The sequence below is a fragment of the Cibotium barometz genome, chromosome 58 (assembly GCF_041138505.1).
Source record: "Cibotium barometz isolate CiBa-2024 chromosome 58, ASM4113850v1, whole genome shotgun sequence".
NCBI classification, from domain to species: Eukaryota; Viridiplantae; Streptophyta; class Polypodiopsida; order Cyatheales; family Cibotiaceae; genus Cibotium; species Cibotium barometz.
The window spans coordinates 18,853,689-18,874,890 of record NC_141103.1 but is presented as its reverse complement, the minus strand read 5'-3'; the positions used below and the strand labels follow the sequence as shown (position 1 = coordinate 18,874,890).

Here is a 21,202-nt window from a genome sequence, read left to right as displayed (position 1 = left end):
GCAAGAATAGGGGAAATGTGTGCAAAGTCCATCCTTGCATGTGCATCCTTACTAGTGCACATGTGTGCTCTTTTGTAATTAGAGCTAGTATGTTAGGGGGCGGTTCATTTCATGTGTTCTTTTGAGCTTCTTCCTTCCTCTTCATGAATGTGCAGTGTGCACATTTTGCACACCATTAGAGCTTTACCACTTGGAAGTTGGAAATTGGCACTTCCGTATATAATTTGTAGGGCTGCGGGTAAAGTCCCAATAGGACAAGCCAACCCTTGAAAAGTATACAACAAGAATACTATACTATTGCAAGAGGTACCAAAGTCATTTCACACGTTGATTGATAGGACTTCTTGTTCACGTCTCTAATTGCGTTATCATACGTCCCTCGCTTGAAGGCTTCCGAGTTCCTCCCGACCCTGTGCACACAGAGCCTGTGTATACAGAGAAGACACATGTGCGTCCATGGAATGAGAACGTTTCAGGAGCTGTGCATATCTCCGGCGCACGTGTAATTAGAGTTTTGTCCATCTAACACCTCTTACCGTCAACAATGGGAGATTCAACCGAGGAAGGTTGGGTTCACAGATTGTCGGAAAGGTAACATGATGGTAGTTTTCCACGCTTGGCATAAGCTATGCTTGTGCTTGAGATTAAACGATTTTGTTGGTGGATGTGCCTTACGTTAATCGAACGGTTGCTGCAGCAAGACCACCACAACCACCACATCAGGTGGAGCGGCGACAACCCAAGAACAGAGAGTGGAGGTTGATGCAGCGAGGCAGTCGGCGACGAAGCAGCTGCACATAGCGGCGCTGGACGAGGTTGTGAGCGTGAACTCCTTCTTCACGGCGGCAGTCTTCATCGGCATCTCCTTCAACGCCACGCAGCAAAGCCTGGTGAGCAGGTGCCAGGCAGGGAGCGACGTCTCCAAGAGCCTGGTGGTGCACGAGGTAACCGCCTTCAGCTGCTACCTCTTCTCCACCCTGGTTGCCCAAGGCCTCAAGCTGAAGATGACCCTCTCCAGCCTAGGCATAAGGCCGCAGCTGCACCACCATGGCCACGACGAGACGCAAGAGAAGCCTCTTCATCACGTTAGCCCCCGCCTCCTCCAATTCGGCATGATTTTGTCCGCCCTCGGCTCCATCGTGGGCTCCATTTTCCTCATGCTCTCCATAGTGAGCGTCATCCAGATCAGGCTGGGCCTCATCAGCTGCAACAGCGTGTGGGCCAAACGGGCTATCCTTCCTCTTCTAACCCTCGTCTCTACGGGGTTGCTGTCCTTCATATCCCCTCTTCTCTATGCAGTGCTAACTTACAAGTGAACTTTTGTACCAGCACAGAGCCGTGCAGGGAGATTTTGAAGTAAAAGAACATTTTTCGATGCAAAATACTACGTGGCTTGTGTTGATTGCTTAATTCCATGACGAACTTTTTCAAAAACTTCACTTTGTACATGTATGATATTGGGGGTTGCCTTCTTGTTGGGGAGGACCCCCAAGAGGAGCCGGGCAAGCTACTTTATGGTTTTTTGGGCTTGCCTTGTAAAAGGTAAGACACATAGTTTGGTGATTCTCACTGTGGCGTGCCTTGGGTAGGACTAAATGTTTGCTTGGTTTTCTCATAATAAATGCCTCTTTAATAGTTCTTGTTTTGGGTGCTTGTTTTTTTATGTGCCTTGGTTTTCTCATAATAAATGCCTCTTTAATAGTTCTTGGTTTGGGTGCTTGTTTTTTTTATGTGCCTTGGGTAGGTTTAACTATTCGCTTGGTATTCTCTTAGAAAAGGCCTCTTTGACTCCTTGGGTAGCATTAACTATTCGCTTGGTATTGTCTTTGAGAAGGCCTCTTCGACTCCAATAGTGTCCGAAAAAACCTAGGTAAAATGTACTTGGACCTATAAATTAGGTTTAAGGTTTAAAAATTACTATTTTAAAGAAGGTTTTTATGGTAATACATACAACTTTGTAGAATTTACCTCTCTCAATGTCTTTCCACATCACCATGTATGCTCTCGACTGCACAGGCAAAAGGCACTTCTTCTTCCTGTTTGCAGTGGGGGCACAATATCCATCTCAAAACCCGATTTTTTTTGCTCTAGAGTTAGTCCATAACCCTTTATGCATTATGAGCCATAATAGAACCAATTTCTTTGGAGGAATCACATTTGATGAATTTTTTAAGAATCGGAATTCCCACTTTTTTTATCCCACAGGATGTTCCATTTTGTATTGAGTCTAACATGTACCGGCATACCATTAAATGGCAAGGGGGAGGATGGGAAACATAGAATTAGACTGGGACCAATTAAAAGCATCCAATGTAAAGGCACTTTTGCATTAAATCAGCATAGCCTTATCTAGGTCCCATTTGGATATTCTGGACTGTATGAAGAGCATCTCTATTGATTCTATACATATTCATTAGCTGATTTGACTCAAACCATGTCTAGGCAAAATATCTTCCCACCATTGTATCCCCTTCTTAGATAATTTATGAGCTCTCTTCAAACTAGGTGCATTCGCATAATCCTCCAGGCAAAAGAGAGAACCAAATGGAATCCTTATGAAAAATACATGCAGTTTTCATGCTGATCTTTGACAGGCATATAGATTTCCTAACTCTGCTCCATGATGACCATCGACTATAATCATGATGTACAATAGTAATTTGAAATTATTCTCTGTCTCTTTCTTATTTGTTCTTGCTCTCTATGAAGGTCCTTCTATTTGTGTTAAGACGCAAGTTATAATTTCATATATATTTGATATATAATAATATTAATTCCTACACAATGCATAAATATCTATGATTATTATCATATTTGTAATCATAAATATCTATGCATATATTTTTTCTATCATAGGTAGGGTGAGTGTGTGTGTGTGTGTGTGTGTGTGTGTGAATACATCAATATAAAATAATCAAAAGGTGGGGTGTGTGTGTGTGTGTGTGTGTGTCAATACATCAACATAAAATAAATAATCAACTTATATGTAATACACATAATTTAAATTACTTTTTACATCTATTATTATCTATATGCATTATTTATTTGGTTTCATTATATATAGGGAAGTATGAAGAAATTCAAGTGTTATGAAGCTAAATATGTGTGTGTGTGTGTGTGTGTGTGTGTGTCCTAATTTGTACATAAGTGTCACAAGGATTGTAATATTTATCTATTTTTAATGTTTCTCTAAGTATTTTGGTTCATGTATGATATGACAATTGAAATCTTGTAGACTTAACATACATTACCATGCTTAGGAACATTGGCATTGAGTTTACTACAATATCATATAGACACCAAATTGCACAATATCAAGATACATAAGTGGATTAGTTTGACCACCTTAACCCACCATTCAAGTAGGGTTAAAGAAGATTTCTAGTTTTTTGTGTAACCACAACCATAAACAAGCAAGCTTGATAGGAGTCAAGATAGTTACTGTTAATGGCTTTAGCAAACACCCATATTTCCAAATCCCACCACTCTCTAAAATAATTTATTTTTACCTTATTTATTTTGATTTTATTAGAGTATCCATTTCCTTAAATAAACACCCATTTTATTATGATTTGATTAGAGTATCCATTTCTTGAAATTAATTCCCAAAATCATCTGGGTGATTATGGGATTCAGTGATATGGGCTTTACAATGTAATCTACACACTTATTACAGAAACAATGGTAAGAGTAATATATTGTATATGATGAGCAAGATTGCATGTAAAGTCACTTCATAAAAAAATAAGTAATGCATTAGGGAGATTCTAAGATGGGGGACCATTAGAGTGAAGGATGAAGTAAGAAATTGTTTATGAGAGGAACAGTGAAAAATTTCCATTTGGATAAAAATGTTGTGTTATTTTCTCCTCATGTCTATGTGAAAGTCACTTTTGGGTCTTGTTTTTCCCTATTTAGATCTAACCCCTAGTGCTCCTTCCCTTTTATACTACCATATTGCATTTTTATCCTCTTATCTTAGCCTCCCTCTAGACCCCCCCTGATTCCCATGTGTAACTTGTAAGTAAAAGTCACTTTTGGGTCTCCTTTTGCTCTATTTAAAGGTAACCCCTAGTACTACTTATCTTTTGGATCCCTTTTTTCTCTATTTAAAGCTAACCCCTAGTATGCCTTCCCTTTTGTACTACCAACTTTTATTTTTCTCCTCTTAGCTTAGCAAAGTACCTCCTTCTAGCCTCACAAGCCCCTCCATCCCCAACTCATCTTGCTAGCTCCGCCCTTAAGCTAGTCCCCGAATGAACCTGGCCATCAGTTGTTCTTTGTACAACGGTGGTGAGTATTTGAGGAGGAGAGCGAGTATTTGAGGAGGAGAGCGAACGCTTGGTGATACACTTCAATAGTTTTGCTCCCCTGGGTTAACTCTAAGAATTCATTCATCTTGGTTTCCAAATAGCCGGGAGGACAGAATCTCTTAGGTAAATTTTGAGATCATTCCATGTGTGGGTGTTCCGATCCAGACGGTTTGTCTCGCAGTGGTTTCTCCATGCCGCTCTGGCTCTTTCTACTATCTTCAGCCTTGCAACAAGAGCCATTTTACTTTTCTCGTTGTAGCCGGTGACATCGAAGTATTCTTCCATTGCTTCGATCCACTTCTCTACAGCCTCACCCAAGTTTTCCCCTTCACCCTTGAAAGGTCCAGACTGCGATCTATGAAGAGTTTTACGTGAAGAGTTTTACGAACATCCAAGTCGAGTTCTTCCTCATCGAGCTGGGTTTATCATTCTTACCACCCACGACGACCTCGATCCATGATCCTTTCAATACAAAAATTCTTGTTAAGTCCCTTTATTTATAATTCAAATCTGACTTTAGATCCAACTGATTCTGGGGTTCTTTAGATTGGTCAGCCCCCCACAGAATCTTTAGATTGGTCAGCCCCCACAGAATCATGCGATAAATATCCCTTCTAACAGAAGAACATACATAATTCATTATCAGAGAATAACTCATTCATATTTTTAACACAGTAATGGTCCATCAGACCGAAAACTCCATCTGATCATTCCTCCATGAAAATTTCAGTTATACAGGTTTTCAATTTGTCATCCTTAATGAGATCCACTAGGTCAAGAGTCAAATAGTAGCAATCTATCAGCACAATCCACTAATCTCATAGTGATTTGCTGAAGTCACAATCGTCATTCCAGTTACTATCATCATCACTCGGATTCGTCCCATTCATCCTCATTGTGGCTTTGTTCATCTTATCTTCTTTCAACTAGAATTTAGGAATCATTATCTTTCAATCAGAATCCAAATCAACTCATTAATTCTCAACCAGAATTCTAAAATCATATCAACCAGCATTCGAATTCATCATTTGGATAGCATTTTTGCTTATAATTTCAAGGTATTAGATTTACTCGTATATATTGTCAGTAAAGAGCTGTAGTTATACCCATGGTATATATGGATAGTCACGGTCCTTAGAATTATAAGGTAAATACCATCATATCTAGGCCTCAAGCAAGCAGGGATTCCATACAATTGTGGTACTTCCATCTGAAGAGCAAATTACCAATTTATGAATTTTTATCTTGAATATCAATTTGTATGAATTTCATCACACAATTACAATCTTTTACTGGAACTTCCTAAAATTTTGACATTTCTTGCTTCTCGGTTGATCCACTTTAGCCAATTTGCTCTGATATACCAGCTGAAAGATCCGTGCCCCCTCCGCGCAACGAATTCGGGGGGGGGGGGGTGCTAGCACCGAACATAGCACTTCTTGTGCAGGAGGGCAGAGCCTCTCACTCGGGGCCTCACCCACGGATATCGAGACAAGAGACTAATCCCTCGGTTCTTCCAAAACCGAACACAGAAAAACTTCCCTCGCCCAAAAAGCATGGGCGATTCCTCCAGGATATTTTTATTCTAACATAGTTAAGAGCCTTAACTAACCAAACTGATCTGACCAAACCCGTAAGTCACATGGTCAGATCAAGGAAAAGACTTGCATTTGGATCATAGAGTCCAACGCTTTTTTCCTCATCGAGAGGCATAGCCGTTGATTCTTTTCCATAGAACAAGGACTGTCTGGGATTTACTTCATCTATCATACCATAACAGAATTGAGTCTCATTTTAGGGATCCATCAATCCAGCCTAACCCCATACCCCATCTAGTCCCATGGGTTAGCCAACCGCCCAAGCACGGATCAAGCAAGATTGGGACATAGATATGATTACTATCCGACGTGGTAAGAAGAAAATCAAGATCTGTGTCGTCAGAAAAAATAGCCCAGCCTAAAGTAGCCGAAGGAGGCAACATGCTCGTAGGGCTAGACCTCAATGAGGAGGACGAGTATCTCCAACAAAATACTCATTTGATTAGCATGTATGAGGTTAATGTAGTTCGGATAATGGATAGATATCAACCAAGCAGTACCCACACAAGGATGGGGTTCTTAAGGAGCACTCCACCCCAGGGGGCATGGAGGAACACAATCCGAAAGTAGAAGGAGATTTTTATTAGGCTCTGGTTGAGGACGACACTACTCTAAGCTTATAGTAGCAGCAACTCATTGCAACAGAAAAATTTTTGACAAAGATCTCAGGCACTCTAATAGAGTCAAAGAGGATGAATTCATGGGAATGAACCTCGAAACTGATAATGACCCCAAAATGGTCCGAGTCAGTGCAAAACTGGACATTGAGTTCCGAGAAGAGATCCGGGTGGTGTTGCTCACTTCTTTCAAAGATGTCTTTGCTTGGAGCTACACCAAGATGAAAGGGATTGATCTCAGGCACTCCAAAAGAGTCAAAGAGGATGAATTCATGGAAATGAACCTCGAAACTGATAATGACCCCAAAATGGTCCGAGTCAGTGCAAAACTAGACATTGAGTTCCGATAAGAGACACTGAGCGGAACTACTCAACCACACATAGAGAATCCCTTGGCATGATCTACTCAGTAACCAAGTTTCGGCACTACCTATTGGCTAGTAATAAATTTATCTTTCATGTAGATCACTCCACCTTGCTGTATTTGGTAGATAAGAAGAGTCTAGAAGGAAAGCTAGCTAGATGGATATTAATATTCCAAGTATTTGAGTTCACAATAGTGCACACCCCAGGTGGTGCCAATCATACAGTGGGAGATTATTTATTTAGGCTTGAGTCTGGATAAGCCCCCGAAGTGGCCAATGACCTACCAGATGCTAAACTATTTACAAAACACATAGTCACTCCCATCCCGAGACATGGTATAATGAAATGCTAACATTTGTTGTCACAGGTCTGATGGAGGATAACCTTTCCAAAGATCATCAGAAGCGGATTGCAATCTACAGCCGATACTTTCAGGCCATAGCCGGCTAGCTTTACAAGAAAGGAATTGACCAAATCCTTTGAAGGTGTATCCCACCACATGAGCAAGAAGCTGTCCTCAAAGAAGCTCACCAAGGAATCAGTGAAGGACACTTCGCTGGAGAAATCACCGGGAGGAAAATCCTCTAAACAGGAATCTGGTGGCTGTCGATAATACTTGGTGATGCCTGCAAATGGGCCAAGAAGTGTGATGTATGTCAATGTCTCGGCCAACCAACAGATAGAGATAGGATCCCACCCAACCCAATCCTTCCCCTAGAACCATTCCAGAAACGGGGCCTTGACTTTGTTCACCCATTTAAGCCACCAGCCCGTTTCACCGGCCACAAGTATATCTTAGTAGCAACAGACTATAGCACCAAGTGGGTAGAAGCACATGCTCTCTAGGATAACATGGCACAATCAACTGCCAAATTTTTGCATGAGATGATCATCACTTGTTTCGGATTCCCGATCGAGTTGATTAGTGACCAAGGCAAGCACTTTGTCAATGATGTCATTAAAGAATTGGTCACCCAATATCTCATCATTCATAAACGCTCCACAGTATAATATCCACAAGCCAACAGTCAAACTGAATCAGCTAACAAAATCCTCAAGAAGGTCCTCACAAAATTGGTCAATCAAAATCACAATGATTGGGATGAAAAGCTTTATTCAGCTTTATGGGCATTCTGCACAGCCTATAAGATCTCCATCGGAATGACCCTCTTCAAATTAGTATATGGCACTGAAGCAATCATACCAATGGAATTCCTAGTGCCAAGAGTTTCTATGTCACCACAGTCATTTACAAAAGAAGGAAGCAATGGGTTGATCGTCATTCCAAATTCCGGATGTTCAAAGAAGAAGATCCAAACCTACTATTTTAGTCTCGCATGGGTCCACATCCCAGAAAATTGAAGCTCCAATGGACAAGACCATTTTGGATCATCGTAAAGTTCTATGAATAGCACGTTCCTTCTCGACACACTCAACAGCAAACATTTTCAGAAGCCAATCAACGACTATCACCTGCGATTGTACCACGTGCCGATGCCATTGAATCCCTTCATTAAGGTGACAGAATGACCAATCCGCTACATAAGCATCCATCACCATCATGATGACACCTCTCTCCAAAAAATCATGAAAGATTCACCTCAAGTTCTTGTCTAATCAAATATTTTCAATTGTTGTGTGGCAATGCTGCATGGTAACTCTTTTTAAACCCCCCCTAAATTCAACTAATATGGGTGTATCTATCTATTTGAATGCAGCACCCCTTCTCGCCAATCAATAACCCTTCGCGCCTCTGCAACCACCTTCTACATTTCCTCTCACCTTACACATGCCATGAAGAATACCATACACATACCCAAAGTTAAACTCCTAACCTTAGAAAACCCAACCCCCATATCCAAAACTGAAGTACCACCTGTCTGCACATACACATCTCATGAGGCACAACATACTCCCAAAATTGAACAACTTGTAGTTCCTTCTTCTATCTCTAACTGCACAACCCGTAGTCACCATTATCCTATAAAAGTAGCCACCACCTACAACGGCAGTCATGGCCCTCGTAGAAGTTTCCATCATGAAGAACAATGTTCTTGTGCCACCAATCAAGATCTTTACAATGAAGGGAGAAGTCGAGGATAACCAAAAAGAGAACCACCTTCTTTGCAACATTGCAGATCAAAGAATAGGTTCTCAAAGCTCACTCCTCGCTACTATGGCAATAGCCAACACGGTAGTCATTACTGACAAAGATAGTTACTTTGGTAGCACAAGGCAAAGAAGCCAACATTTTGAAAGATGGAGATATAGCAACAATGACACTAAAAGACCATCTATAGGACAACAATATGATTCTAAAGTTACTAACAATAGTAATAACATGGAGGAACATGAAAATGGGTGGTTGCAAGATTAAGGTGCCCAGTTTTGTCCACCCAGGCACCCTCCTGTAAATAGTAAAAAAACAGGCATTTGTTTACCTTTAGTGGCTAATCTCTCCTAGTAAATGAAGGAATTTTGTTTCAAGTTCTTTTGTTGGAACATCATATTCAAAGTTGGAAATATAGTTGCATAATTTGATTAAGCATTAGATAGTCAAAAGTTCTCATTTTCTGAGGTACAAAGTCAATGTATACACCCTGTGTCCCAAATTTGAACTGATTCCATAAAATGCTAATATCTTTTACATATAAACTCATATGAGATGCCTACTTTGTACCTTAGATCTTCACATAATATGGAGCTTAACTTGATTTTTTGAGAAAATTTTAAGATATTTGTCTATTTTCTTTAAATATTTCAAGGTCTTTAAAGTGTTATAATATACGCCACTTTTTGTACCCATAATAGCTACCACTTAAAATCCTCAATCTTGTAGATCAAAAGAGTGGGTAGATACTGAGACATTAGTAGAATGTGGTGGTTAGTAAAAATTGCAAATCCAATGGTTGGATTTTTAATGATCTCTTTTTAAAAATTCTTCCAGACTATCAGAAGGCCTGCAAATACAAACTGAATACGATTTGTCTCATGGTGGTGAGTGAAAAGTATCTTCTCAGTGGCCAATTCAACTTGCATAGGTTTCCCTGATTTCTGTTCTAAGACTATCTTACGCAAGCATCCAAGGGAAAGAAATGAATGAGTACTGCTTGTGTCAATCAAAAGTTTGAATGACTTACCCTTATACTCAGCTAGAGTATGGATAACAAAGAATTGATGATTTGGCCCTTGGTTTTCAATTGCGGCATAAATCTGGCCTCTTTCCTCTTCCACTACTTCTGCTATCGTAATTGCTCTGGCTGCTCTACAGACTGGGGCGGAACTCTCTCTCTTTGGTTATCCCAATTTTGGGAGGGAGTTCTGAGATTACTCTGTGTACTACAGAGGCAGATGGATGAGCTGGATTCCTTCTAAGATTGCCCTGATTTTGACAAGACGGCAGACCCTGAGTTGACTGATAGGAAGGGGCTGGTCTCTGCATTCTGGATCCTTGACTTCCTTGTCCTCTTGACATGGCAAGAGTCGGGCACTCTTTAAGCTGGTGACCGAAACCCTGACATCCAAAACATCTGTTCTCACTTCTAAGCTCATCCCTTTGAGTCCTTGAAAAAGGTGGGGCTCCTGAGAAAGTGTTCTGAAAAGGGTCTTCCTTCACTTCTGAATCTACCAGCATCTTAATTCTGATTTGGGCCTCGCTGCCTCTTTGAGGGTGGAAAGTTTGAAGCACTTCCTGGGGTTTGGAACCTTTTAAAGTTTGAGGGTGTAGGCTTTGGCGGGACCTTGACAACAAATGTCTTGGGGCAAAGTCCTTTGCCATTCTGACAGCTTCCGCCGTTGAGACTGGTTTGGCATTTTTCACTAAAATGTCCAATAGCTCGTTCATTCCTCAAATGAATCTAGCCATCAGCTGCTCTTCATCCAAAAGTGGAGAGTATTTGAGGAGAAGGACAAATGCCTGATGGTATTCTTCAATTGTCTGCGGCTATCCTGCTTCAACTCCAAGAACTCATTCATTTTGGTTTCTAGGAAGCTCGGAGGACAGAACCTCTTTCTAAGGTAAGGTTTAAGATTTGACCAGGTGTGGGTATTTCGGTCGAGACGGTTTGTCTCGCAATGGTTCCTCCAAGCGACCTTGGCTGTTTCCATAATTTTTAATCTGGAGAGAGCCATCTTGCTCCTCTCATTATAACCGGTTATATCAAAGTACTCTTCCATTGCCTCAATCCATTTTTCCACTGTTTCTCCTAACTGTTCCCCTTCACCCTTAAATGGACCAGGTTGGGATCGGTGCAGGACTTTACAAACATCCGGATCTAACTCTTCATCATTGGTAAGAGGATCCGGTTGCCTAGCAAGCACGGGCCGCACGCCTCATGATTCTGACAAAACGAGATTTTTTTCAACTTAACTTTGGCATCAGATTTATGGTTATTTAATTTTTGAGATTTATTTCTTAAACAATAATTATTCCATCATAATTTTTGAAAACAAGATTCACTCTAATCATTTTGTTAACCAATACTCACAACCACGAAATCAATTTGGAATCTTTTGCAAAACATCATTTATTATCAAAAGTTTTTGATATATACATAGAGCGTCTCGGCTCCAAAAGTCACTGCCTCAATTGCGTACGCATAAAAAGGCGATACTACAATGGAGACATGCTATGATATACACAATCCATTACTGATAAGGGTGCTATGATTCTACTTCTAGGAATAAAGTGACTCAGCAGTCTAAAAATTTGGCAAGAATTTCTAAAATTCCAAGGCGAATGATTAAAGAGTTGGACATAATGAACAACTCCTAGCCTTACAAAGATCATGGCTAGTGAGATATTCTGCCAGAGTCTTTGAAGCTGCTTGGTATTGACGTTAATCGCCCTCCAAAAAATGACATGTACTGACATCGCTCTACTAGATCACGAAAGTATAGATCCTCAAAGTGACGATGTTAACCTATGGCGGACATTGAGACGTATTACTTTTTACATCATATAATTATTTTACGTATTCTGAGCATGGGCCAGGCTTTTCGGCACCACATGTAAACGGTAAGGGGATTGGGTGATCGCCGATGAGAGGCGCACCTCAAATTTCATCAGGATAAGGGTTAGGATTCGTCGGCCATGTGTGAACGGCCAGGTCACATATAAAAGTCAAATGTAACCTAAAACCTCTCATTTTGTAAGTGTTGAATACAAGGAGTGCTCTTGCTTCATCTTCTCCATCTCCTTCTCCAGCGTGTGTGTGTGTGTGTGTGTGTGTGTGTGTGTGTGTGAGAGAGAGAGAGAGAGAGAGAGAGAGAGAGAGAGAGAGTGTAGCGATCGAGCATAGCGTGTGGTAGCACGGCTGCGCGCCGAGGCGACAGAGCGGCGACGACGGCTCCTTCTTCATTGCGGCAGTGACGGCTCCTTCTTCATTGCGGCATGAGAATCCTTTACAAACGACTGTCTGAGCGGTGAGTGACACACCAGTGCTCCCTGTTTTGAGCCTGGTGGTTTCCTAGTTGTGTGCTTGCAGCCATTCATGGCTCGCACACGGTGCTTGGCAAGTCCCTAGCTCCAACACGTGCGATAAAAGCGCATATTTTTGGCGCCATTGCCAGGGAATCGCCCTGCACCAAGCTCCAGATACAACTCGAGGGGCTGCTATTTGAAGTCTATTTTATCCTACTACAAGAAAGGCAAAGAGAGGCGTGTTTGTGTGTTTGCTGCTGTTCTTCAGTCATTTTTCTGTTCTGTTTTCTTCATTTTCTGCACATTTCAGTTCTATGTGTTAGCTGTTAGAGCAGTAAGTTGGTAAGTTAGTTAGTGCTATTTTTCTCTAAAAATATTTTTTAAGTTATTTAAAAAAATAAAAATTAAATCAGCCCAACCTACGTGGAAAGAAATTTTTCATTGAAAAAAAAATTGAAAAAGAAAAAACTCCCAATCGACCCCAGCCTCAGTTTCGGTCTTTTGATATATATATATATAGGAGAGTGAGCCTCCATAGCTTTCTCTCAAGTGAAAGCTTAAGGGGAGTGAAGCTCTATATATAGTCTACCCCCCAAGGAGTGGAGTGGGCATGTGGGACAAAGCCTTCACCTTTCCCCCCACAGGCACAAATAGAGTGTTCTAAGGGCCACAGGAGCTCCGGATAGGCAAACACTGTGTTGTAAAGCATGCTAGGACCCCTTGAACAATATGCTCATCTTGAGCTATCACACGCCTTAGTCTAGTTTTGACCATAATTAAGGGGGTAAAAACGGGTTGAAAACAAGATAAAAACAAGTAAAAACGAGGTGCGAAACGCCTGAGAAACCACTTGTGTGGGCTTCAAGGGTAGTTACCCAATGCTCGTAGGATACCCACGTCAAAAGCATCTACACTTTGGTTGGGTGCTAGAGTCTGAGCAACTAGAAAGCGTTTCAGTTTACACAGGCTCACACCATCCCTCCACGTTAGCATCTTGGCCTTGGAACCCAAGGAAGTACAACCCAAGATCCACGAATAGCGACTAGTGACTCATCCTCTGACTCTGAAGTCATGGAAGGGCATCCTACCCAGAACTCTGAGGAAGCAAGCCAAAATGTGCCAATTTGGACCCCACAGCTCGGATCTAGCATGTTTAGTCATCTATAGAGACTTTGAGTAGAGCTACGTGCTCTGAACCTGCAACAAGTGAAGTAAACGAAGGAGGTGGGGAAGTAGATTCGCCATTCACATCTCATGTAGACCCTGCCCTCCCACATAGTGTCCATGTGGATATTCTACCCACTTCATTTAATGAAGGCCCTACTGAGCTACCACTTTCTGATGCTCTTCCTAAAGTAGAGGCCCCTAGAAGTCACAAGAAGTGACATTGCATCCACTTTGAGAGAACCTTTTGGCATGCCAAGTTAATATGGAATATTTCTCAATGAAAATTGGAAATATGACCTACACACGGAGACTCTGACTGACCTATACACGGGTTACACATACCATGTAGGTTGGTTAGAAGTCATACGATCTACATCTAGTGCCACCAATCTAGATGAACAACAACAAATGATATATGAAGTTATCCATAGAATTATCCAATTCGAGAGGCAGAATAGGGGAGTGAACCTAGTTTCAATTGGCCCTATGAGATTTTTGGATACGGGCAAGGCTAAACAACCAACCCTATCGCAATTGGAGACTTCCTCGATGAGTCCCGTAGATCCTTCATATGTTGTTTTGCCTGGAGTCTCAATGCAAGTTGAGCCCACGAGCAGTAACTTTAGCTTTCCTACTTTGGCTCAACTTTCCATTAGGGAATCCACAATGCCTACTCCGATGATGAGCATGACGGAAAGTGCACCCGTTACCACTGTAGTTAGTACAACACCGCTACCTAGTGGTACAGTACCTACAACAGTGTGTACCAGTGCATATCGACCATATATACCTATCGCTACTCATGCTCATGTAGCTCCTACGCATCCTGTTATGCCAATGGCATATGCTCCACGAATGCCTTATCAGAACCCTTATCCAAGAGGAGCTATGCATAGTCACATATTATATCCTACGTCAGCTGCATACATACCAAGACCAATGCCAACTCCTGTCAACCAGGCCATCCTAGAAGTGCCTCCACTAGCTATGCCTGCTCACTTAGGTGATCTAGCAGCGTTTGCTCAAACGATCGGACGATCTATTGCGGAAAAACATGCGTGGCATACCTGAGAGAGAGCCTAGAAGCAAGGCAGTACAAGTTGCCAAGCTCACTCAGAACTTTAGTGGTAACGAAGATGTTAGGAAGCACATTGAAGTTTTTGAACACGTGTGTGATTCCTTGGAAGAGCACAATGAGCTACATAAGTGTAAAGCCTTAGACTTAACCACCTTGAGTGGAAAAGCCGAAGATTGGTATCGAACTTTAAGGGTTGAAGAGCATACTCACTATCCCACTCTCAAGAGATTGTTCTTAAAAGAATACATACGTGAGGGTGTGCTTTGGGGTGTAGCATCTCAACTCCAAAAAGCTGAACACGAGGAAGGAGAGTCAGTGAGAGACTTTATTAGTCGACTAAAGCATCTAAATTCTCGCTGTATTCCCGATGAGCACTTCAATAACAACCAACTTCTTGATAGATTCATCCGAGGATTGCGCCACGAGGACATATACAATGGCCTAGTCATTAGAGGTCTTACGACGTGGGAAGCAGTCTCTGCTAATGCAATCCAGTTAGAAGACAACTTGATGATTGCAGGTACAAAGGTGTCTTCGAAGACAAAGTCTGTTAGTTCGCAAGTATCTGGGCATGAGCCAATGACTGTAAAACCTATTGCCAAGGAGCCCAAGATATCCAAAATGTCTATAGCTGACCTTACTAAGTCTCTCTAAGAATACTTTAGGGGTAATCAAGCTCCTCAAAATAGCCATATGCTCCCAAGAAGAGAGCAACAATGGTGTTCGGTTTGCTTAGGACCACATAGCACGAGTGAATGTCCCACATTTAGAGTTAAATTCAATGGGACTTGCAATACATGTGGTAAGTATGGCCATCAATCTAAGGATTGCCTAGTACTTGAGCATATGTTAGCAAATCAGGCACCACTAGCCTGGTCAAACACACCTCAAGTACCCACACTGATGCCTGCACCACCTGTCGAGCAACCGTCACAACACATAGTTCGAAGGAACCCAAATTTAGTCCAAACTGTGCCGTTACCACACCGCCAGTGCTAGGACCACAACCTGCATCCGAGGGTTACCCCTATAAACTAGATGGGTTGTGAGTCACATAGTGCGTGTGGGGATTATGAAGAGGATATAGACCCCACTATTCCATATGGGATTGATACGTTTATAATGACTCCCCAGTATTACATGGAGGATCATTTCAGGCAAGTCAAGCCTGTATATCAACAAGCGGCTGCTCTTGCCCCACAAGAGGGAAAAACCTTAATACCTTTGCCCACGAGACCACCTCTTCAATGCTACGATTGTGGTAGACCACATCATGTAGCGGAGTGCCCTAATAGGCTACAAAAGGTCGCTACTCAAATGCAACCAAATCAAGGGAGCACGTCGGGAATGCCGGTACTTACATGTAATCGTTGTGGCATAGATCATTTGATTGCTCAATGTCCACATAATCCAAGTGCACCCAAGATTACGCCATTAAATTTGGTTGAGGTCACCAATGAGGCACTAGGAACCACACCTGTTGTACCCGCAAATGTAGTCACACGGTTAATGCTTCAAAATCAAAACTACATTCTTGAAGAGAGGGATACTACATCAATTGCTCGAGCAAAGAAAAAGAAAACGCGACGGAAGAGATCGCTTAATGCCGCAAGCTCCAAACCTAGTTCAACGACTAATATAGGGATAGGAGACGACCCTGTGTATATGAATGATCCTCAAGATGATTTTGATTCAATAGAAACCATGGGGACCAAAGCCACTACTTTAAGGGAGGAGCCCACTCGGGAGCGCAAAGAAGGAGAATCAAGCAAAGACATAAATCAGGGGAAACAAAAGGAAACTCCTCTTGCCCCACAACCAAGTCAGCTAATGCCCTCTGGCTACCCAGACTGACTGAGACTCTCAAAGACAAGCCACGTGGGCCAAAAACCCTCAAGAAAAAGATTGGGACTTACCCAAACCCAGTAGAGGAGATTGAACGAGTGCAACACTTAAGGGGTTCGGTGGAAAGAAACACAAAGAGAACTGGATCCAGAACCACAACACCTGCAAGAAGTGGGAACCCACTATATTTCCCACCACTATGATGGGTTGACATATCATGGAGTTTCTTCAGTAATGTACTGAGACACTATCGGATGCTGGGGCCAATCGGTAAGAAGATCAAGGAGGTTTACTGGTAGTGTAATTTACTTGAGGAGATCCTCCACAGAGAAAGGTGGAAGTAGTGGTTTGGGATGTGCAAGGAAGGAGTAGGTGGTTGGTCTGACAGAAAAGGTAGGTTGTGGAGATCCTTGAAAGCTTGTAAAAGAAGGATTGATCGATGATTGTGCAGGGAAGTGGAAGAGGGTTATCACTAGGCTCATCCCCTTGTTGCTCTTCAGGCATGGGTTTCCTTTGTGATTGGGTGACCATGATGGTGGATGTGGATCCTCAAGAATGGTTGTTGTTGGTATGATGGACACACCAAGGGTGGGGAAGGGAGGGGGGCAAACAGATGTAGGATATCCAACAAAGACTAAGCGGGTGGTCAGAGCTGGAAATGTCAACTCAGAGGTAGTGGAGGCCCTTTGTTGGGGAAATCCTGGGTATAATGATCTTTGGAATCACGGCAATGCCTATCTATAGGGAGGAGCACCTTTAGGAAGGGGGAAACGACTTTGGTAATGACCATATCCCCACATATGTAGAGAAGAGGATAGGTGTAAGATTCCTCCCCAGCCCCTCAAGATGTCCAATTTCTCCCCCTGTAATCAATCCCCTTTTCAAAATAATAACAGATCTTGTTTCTATCTATTTTGGTCTCTAGAGAGTGAAAATGTCTAGAGGGAGGTAATTCAAAATTGAGATATTTTTGGATATAAAAATCCTCCTAGTGTCTAAAATGATTTTCCCTGAAACAGAAATTCAAAAAGAACTTTTCAATGTGTAATTGGAATTAATTTAAATAGGTATAAAGGACCTTAGCCTAAGGGACCAGATTTTTAAAAAATTTTGAATTATGCTCCAATTAAGGTTCCTATAGACCAATAAGATTAATCCAAATGTAGGGAGGAGATAAATTGAAGAATAAAAGAAAATCTCCCAAAAATGAGTAAATGCTCATATAAGATGAAGAGTTGACTAAGGACAAGGTTTATTAGTTAAAAAAGAAGAGATATTTAGAAGAAATGATGCATTTTTGACACCTCAGTGTGGGGATCTCCCCTCATGAAGGAGGAGCCTATTTCACATGTGTGGAGGAGTTTTAAACTCAAAAATAATGAGATATTTTCATCTCTCCTCTCTCCTATTTCAACTAGATCCAAAAAGTAAGCTAAATTGACCCAAAAATGGTCAAAAATTGACCACTCTGATCTGGAAAATTCTAGAATCAGTTTGCTTGGTTAGACATTCACTTTTTCCTATAAATAGAAGCCTCCTCCTTTGTAAAAGGTTAATAGTGTTTATGCACTATTACTCTACATTGAATTTCTTGATAATTCAATTGTTTTTGGCTTAATCCTCTCTAAAGTAATTGGTGGCCACTCTTGCTTCAAACTAGAGTAGAACCCTCAATCCCTCAAGCCAAAGGAAAGCTTACAACTCCATGTAAGCTAAATTTTTCTTACTTTTTAATTTCAAATCTATGGTTTTCTTGATTTTCTTGTTTTATAGTTGATTAAAGCAAATTCTAATGCTATGCCTTGATGAAAAGGCCTCCCCCTTCTCTTCTTTACAATTCAGCCTTTCTTTATCCTAGAATGTTTAACAAAAAGATTAATTAAATATTTCTTATTGTTTACTCTCTTGAAAATTGAAAATTATGTAGATTAGAATCCTTTACATCTAATTGGGGTTAATTTAAATTGAAAATAGAATGTTAAAAATGAGAAATGGTCAGCCATACAAAGGAGGTTATAGCAAAATTTTCTAGAATTTTATGGAAAAGAAAGTTCATTTTTATATTATTCCAAAAGAGTAATTCCCACTGTTTGTGCATTCTAAAAGAAATACTCTAATTTACTCCATGTACATATTCACCTATGAATATGCATGGATATCACTGATATTAATTATTAAAATTGATTTTTTACATAGAAAGATGCATAAAGGATTTATTTTTCTTTCAAAAATGTTACTCTCATAAAAATTGATTCTATGCATCGAAAGATGCATAAAAGATTTATTTTTATTTCAAAAGTGTTATTTTCATTAAAATTGATTCTATGCATAGAAAGATGCATAAAAGATTATTTTTATTTCAAAAGTGTTATTTTCATTAAAATTGGTTTTATGCATAGAAAGACGCATAAAGGATTTATTTTTATTTCAAAAGTGTTATTCTCATTAAAATTGATTTTAGAAAGCTGCATAAAGGTTTTTTTTTTCTTTCAAGTGTTATTCTCATAAAAAATGATTTTATGCATAGAAAGACACATAAAGGATTTAATTTTATTTCAAAAGTGTGATTCTCATTAAAATTGATTTTTATGCATAAATAAATGCATGAAAAGATTTTTATAAAAGTTTTATTCCCACTGGAAGTTGATTTTTATGCATAAACAGATGCGTAAAGAATCTTTATATCAAAATTAGAACTCTCTTAAATTTTATGTTTAAATTCTATCAAATAGATATGAATGAATGGATGGATCGATGTGATCTAAATAGAGGTGATGAGAATAGAGGTGATGAGAATGTGAGGTGAATAGATGTGATGTGAAATAGATAGATGTGAATGAATGGATAGATGGATGTGATGTGAATCAGATAGATGTGAATGAATGGATAGATGGATGTGATGTGAATAGAGGTGATGAGAATGTGAGGTAAATAGATGTGGTGAGATGTGATGTGAATAAGATAGATGTAAATGAATGGATGGATGGATGTGATGTGAATAGAGGTGATAATGTGAGGTGAATAGATATGAAAAAGATGTCAAGATGCTTCCAAACCTCCATTCTAAGATTTGCTAGCTGCGGTGTACTGGCAACATTTGTCGTGATCTCACACAATTCTTTCCAACAATCCCACGTAACATTCACTTGTTTTTTACTATGGTTTCCTAAAAATCTTCTAGCTTTTTCACCTCCCATGGAGACATCTACCAAGACATCTCATGTTTTTCCTAAAACTATTAAATCTTTCCTTAAATGAACGTGACCCCCATGAAAGCCCATTTTTGATAACAATGCTTCACATTTATCAATACATTGATCTGCCAAATGATGTTGGTTTAATAGAATATGCATAATCAAGATGCAATCTCAGAAGCTTGTCAATTATTCTTATCTCTGTTGCATGCAAAGTGCATATGTGAACATTCTTAAGAGAGATAGGAAGAATGGGATCCCAAATGTCTTCTTTATTCTTGAACTTACTCAGATCTATATATTCTCTCATTGGGACTCTCCTTGTTGCTGCTCGCAAACTACTCCACTCTTTTGATCCCATACCTTCCATACAATAAATGCAAGGATACTTTGCATTAGCCCCGTTGCATATTCCAAGAATACATTTGATAGTCTTTAAGTCAGCACCCAAATGCCATTCCACTTTGAAATTGCCAACTCCATCAACTATCGACATATCTCCAGTACTTTGGGATTGAATGATATTAGGGATACCTGTGTGGGAGAACAACCATTTGAGGGTTTGATGATTTTCAGTTGGTATCTAAGCTGCACCGACCCACCAAAACTCCAGCTTTGACTGGATTTTATGTTATGGTTCCTCTCCTCTACCATTGTTGTACTCAATTGCCCTATTCATGATATATATCCTCACTCTTTCCATCTTTTATCCTTTTTGGAATTGTGCCTCATCCAGCTTCAACACGAACTTTAGCACACCACCACATTCTTCTACAATAATTTTATACATATGCACCATTGCAATTTGTACTTTTCTAAGATCCACCCATATATTGTTGAATGCATTGTAGATAAATGTACTCTTTTTCTTCTGCTTCTCATAAGGCATTATCCCTTCAATATGTATGTACTCTCCAAAAATACTCGGAATTTTCTGATTCATAGTAGTCCTAGCAGTAGAAACTGAAAGGGATCTTGGCAAACCAAAAGCCCTTATTCTCTTGCATCTAAGATTTTGGAACCATAATCCAGAAAGATCTTGGTAACCTTTGCGAGGTGTCATAAGTCTCTACTATTTCATTTGGTTTCACAATGGTTCTTAAGTCTCTTACCAACTCTTTGAGAGTAAGATCTCTCAAATTTGTATTCTCTAGAGATTGAAGAATTCTGACTAGGTTTGCCTTGTTCATGGTTTCAATGAGAAGCTTGATTCTCTCCTCATTTCGACGGATATTAATACCTGAAATTTGAGAGACACATTTCTTTGCAAGGTTGAGTCTCCTCTTTTTAGCCCCACTACTTTCAGACAACTCACTTATATTCCTTAAAGTTCTCTTCCTCTCTCTAAATCCTCCTGGGGTTTCTTTCAAGTTTACTAGTTTCTCTTTCAAGGAGTGGTTTACAGCTTCTAGCGCTCTCTAATCTTATCATAAAGCTCTAAAATATTTTTATGAGATGTTAATAAATTTTCTTTCAGTTGATGCATTTGGACTGAGCACACAGAAGATGCATAATATAACTTCATAATACAGTAACCAAGCAGACTGTCAAAAACATCTCCAACAAATCTAATCAAGTCATGAACATTTACAAATGGAGGAG

At 40.3% G+C, this 21,202-nt stretch overlaps 1 protein-coding gene across 1 annotated transcript; it reads left to right on the top strand.

Annotated features, from left to right (window-relative positions):
- The first annotated feature begins 385 nt into the window (after positions 1-385).
- Positions 386-1,648, top strand: LOC147605998 (uncharacterized). The gene is made up of 2 exons (XM_086792608.1): positions 386-591; positions 698-1,648. The coding sequence occupies exons 1-2, from the start codon at positions 545-547 to the stop codon at positions 1,314-1,316; spliced, it is 666 nt and encodes a 221-aa protein (XP_086648734.1). The 5' UTR covers positions 386-544; the 3' UTR covers positions 1,317-1,648.
- The last annotated feature ends 19,554 nt before the right edge of the window (positions 1,649-21,202 follow it).

Bases quoted from the DNA above. Each gene is read 5' to 3' on its own strand.
- LOC147605998 (XM_086792608.1), top strand. From the start codon at position 545: ATGGGAGATTCAACCGAGGAAGGTTGGGTTCACAGATTGTCGGAAAG. The intron at 592-697 runs GTAACATGATGG...CGGTTGCTGCAG, and splicing joins GTTCACAGATTGTCGGAAAG to CAAGACCACCACAACCACCA.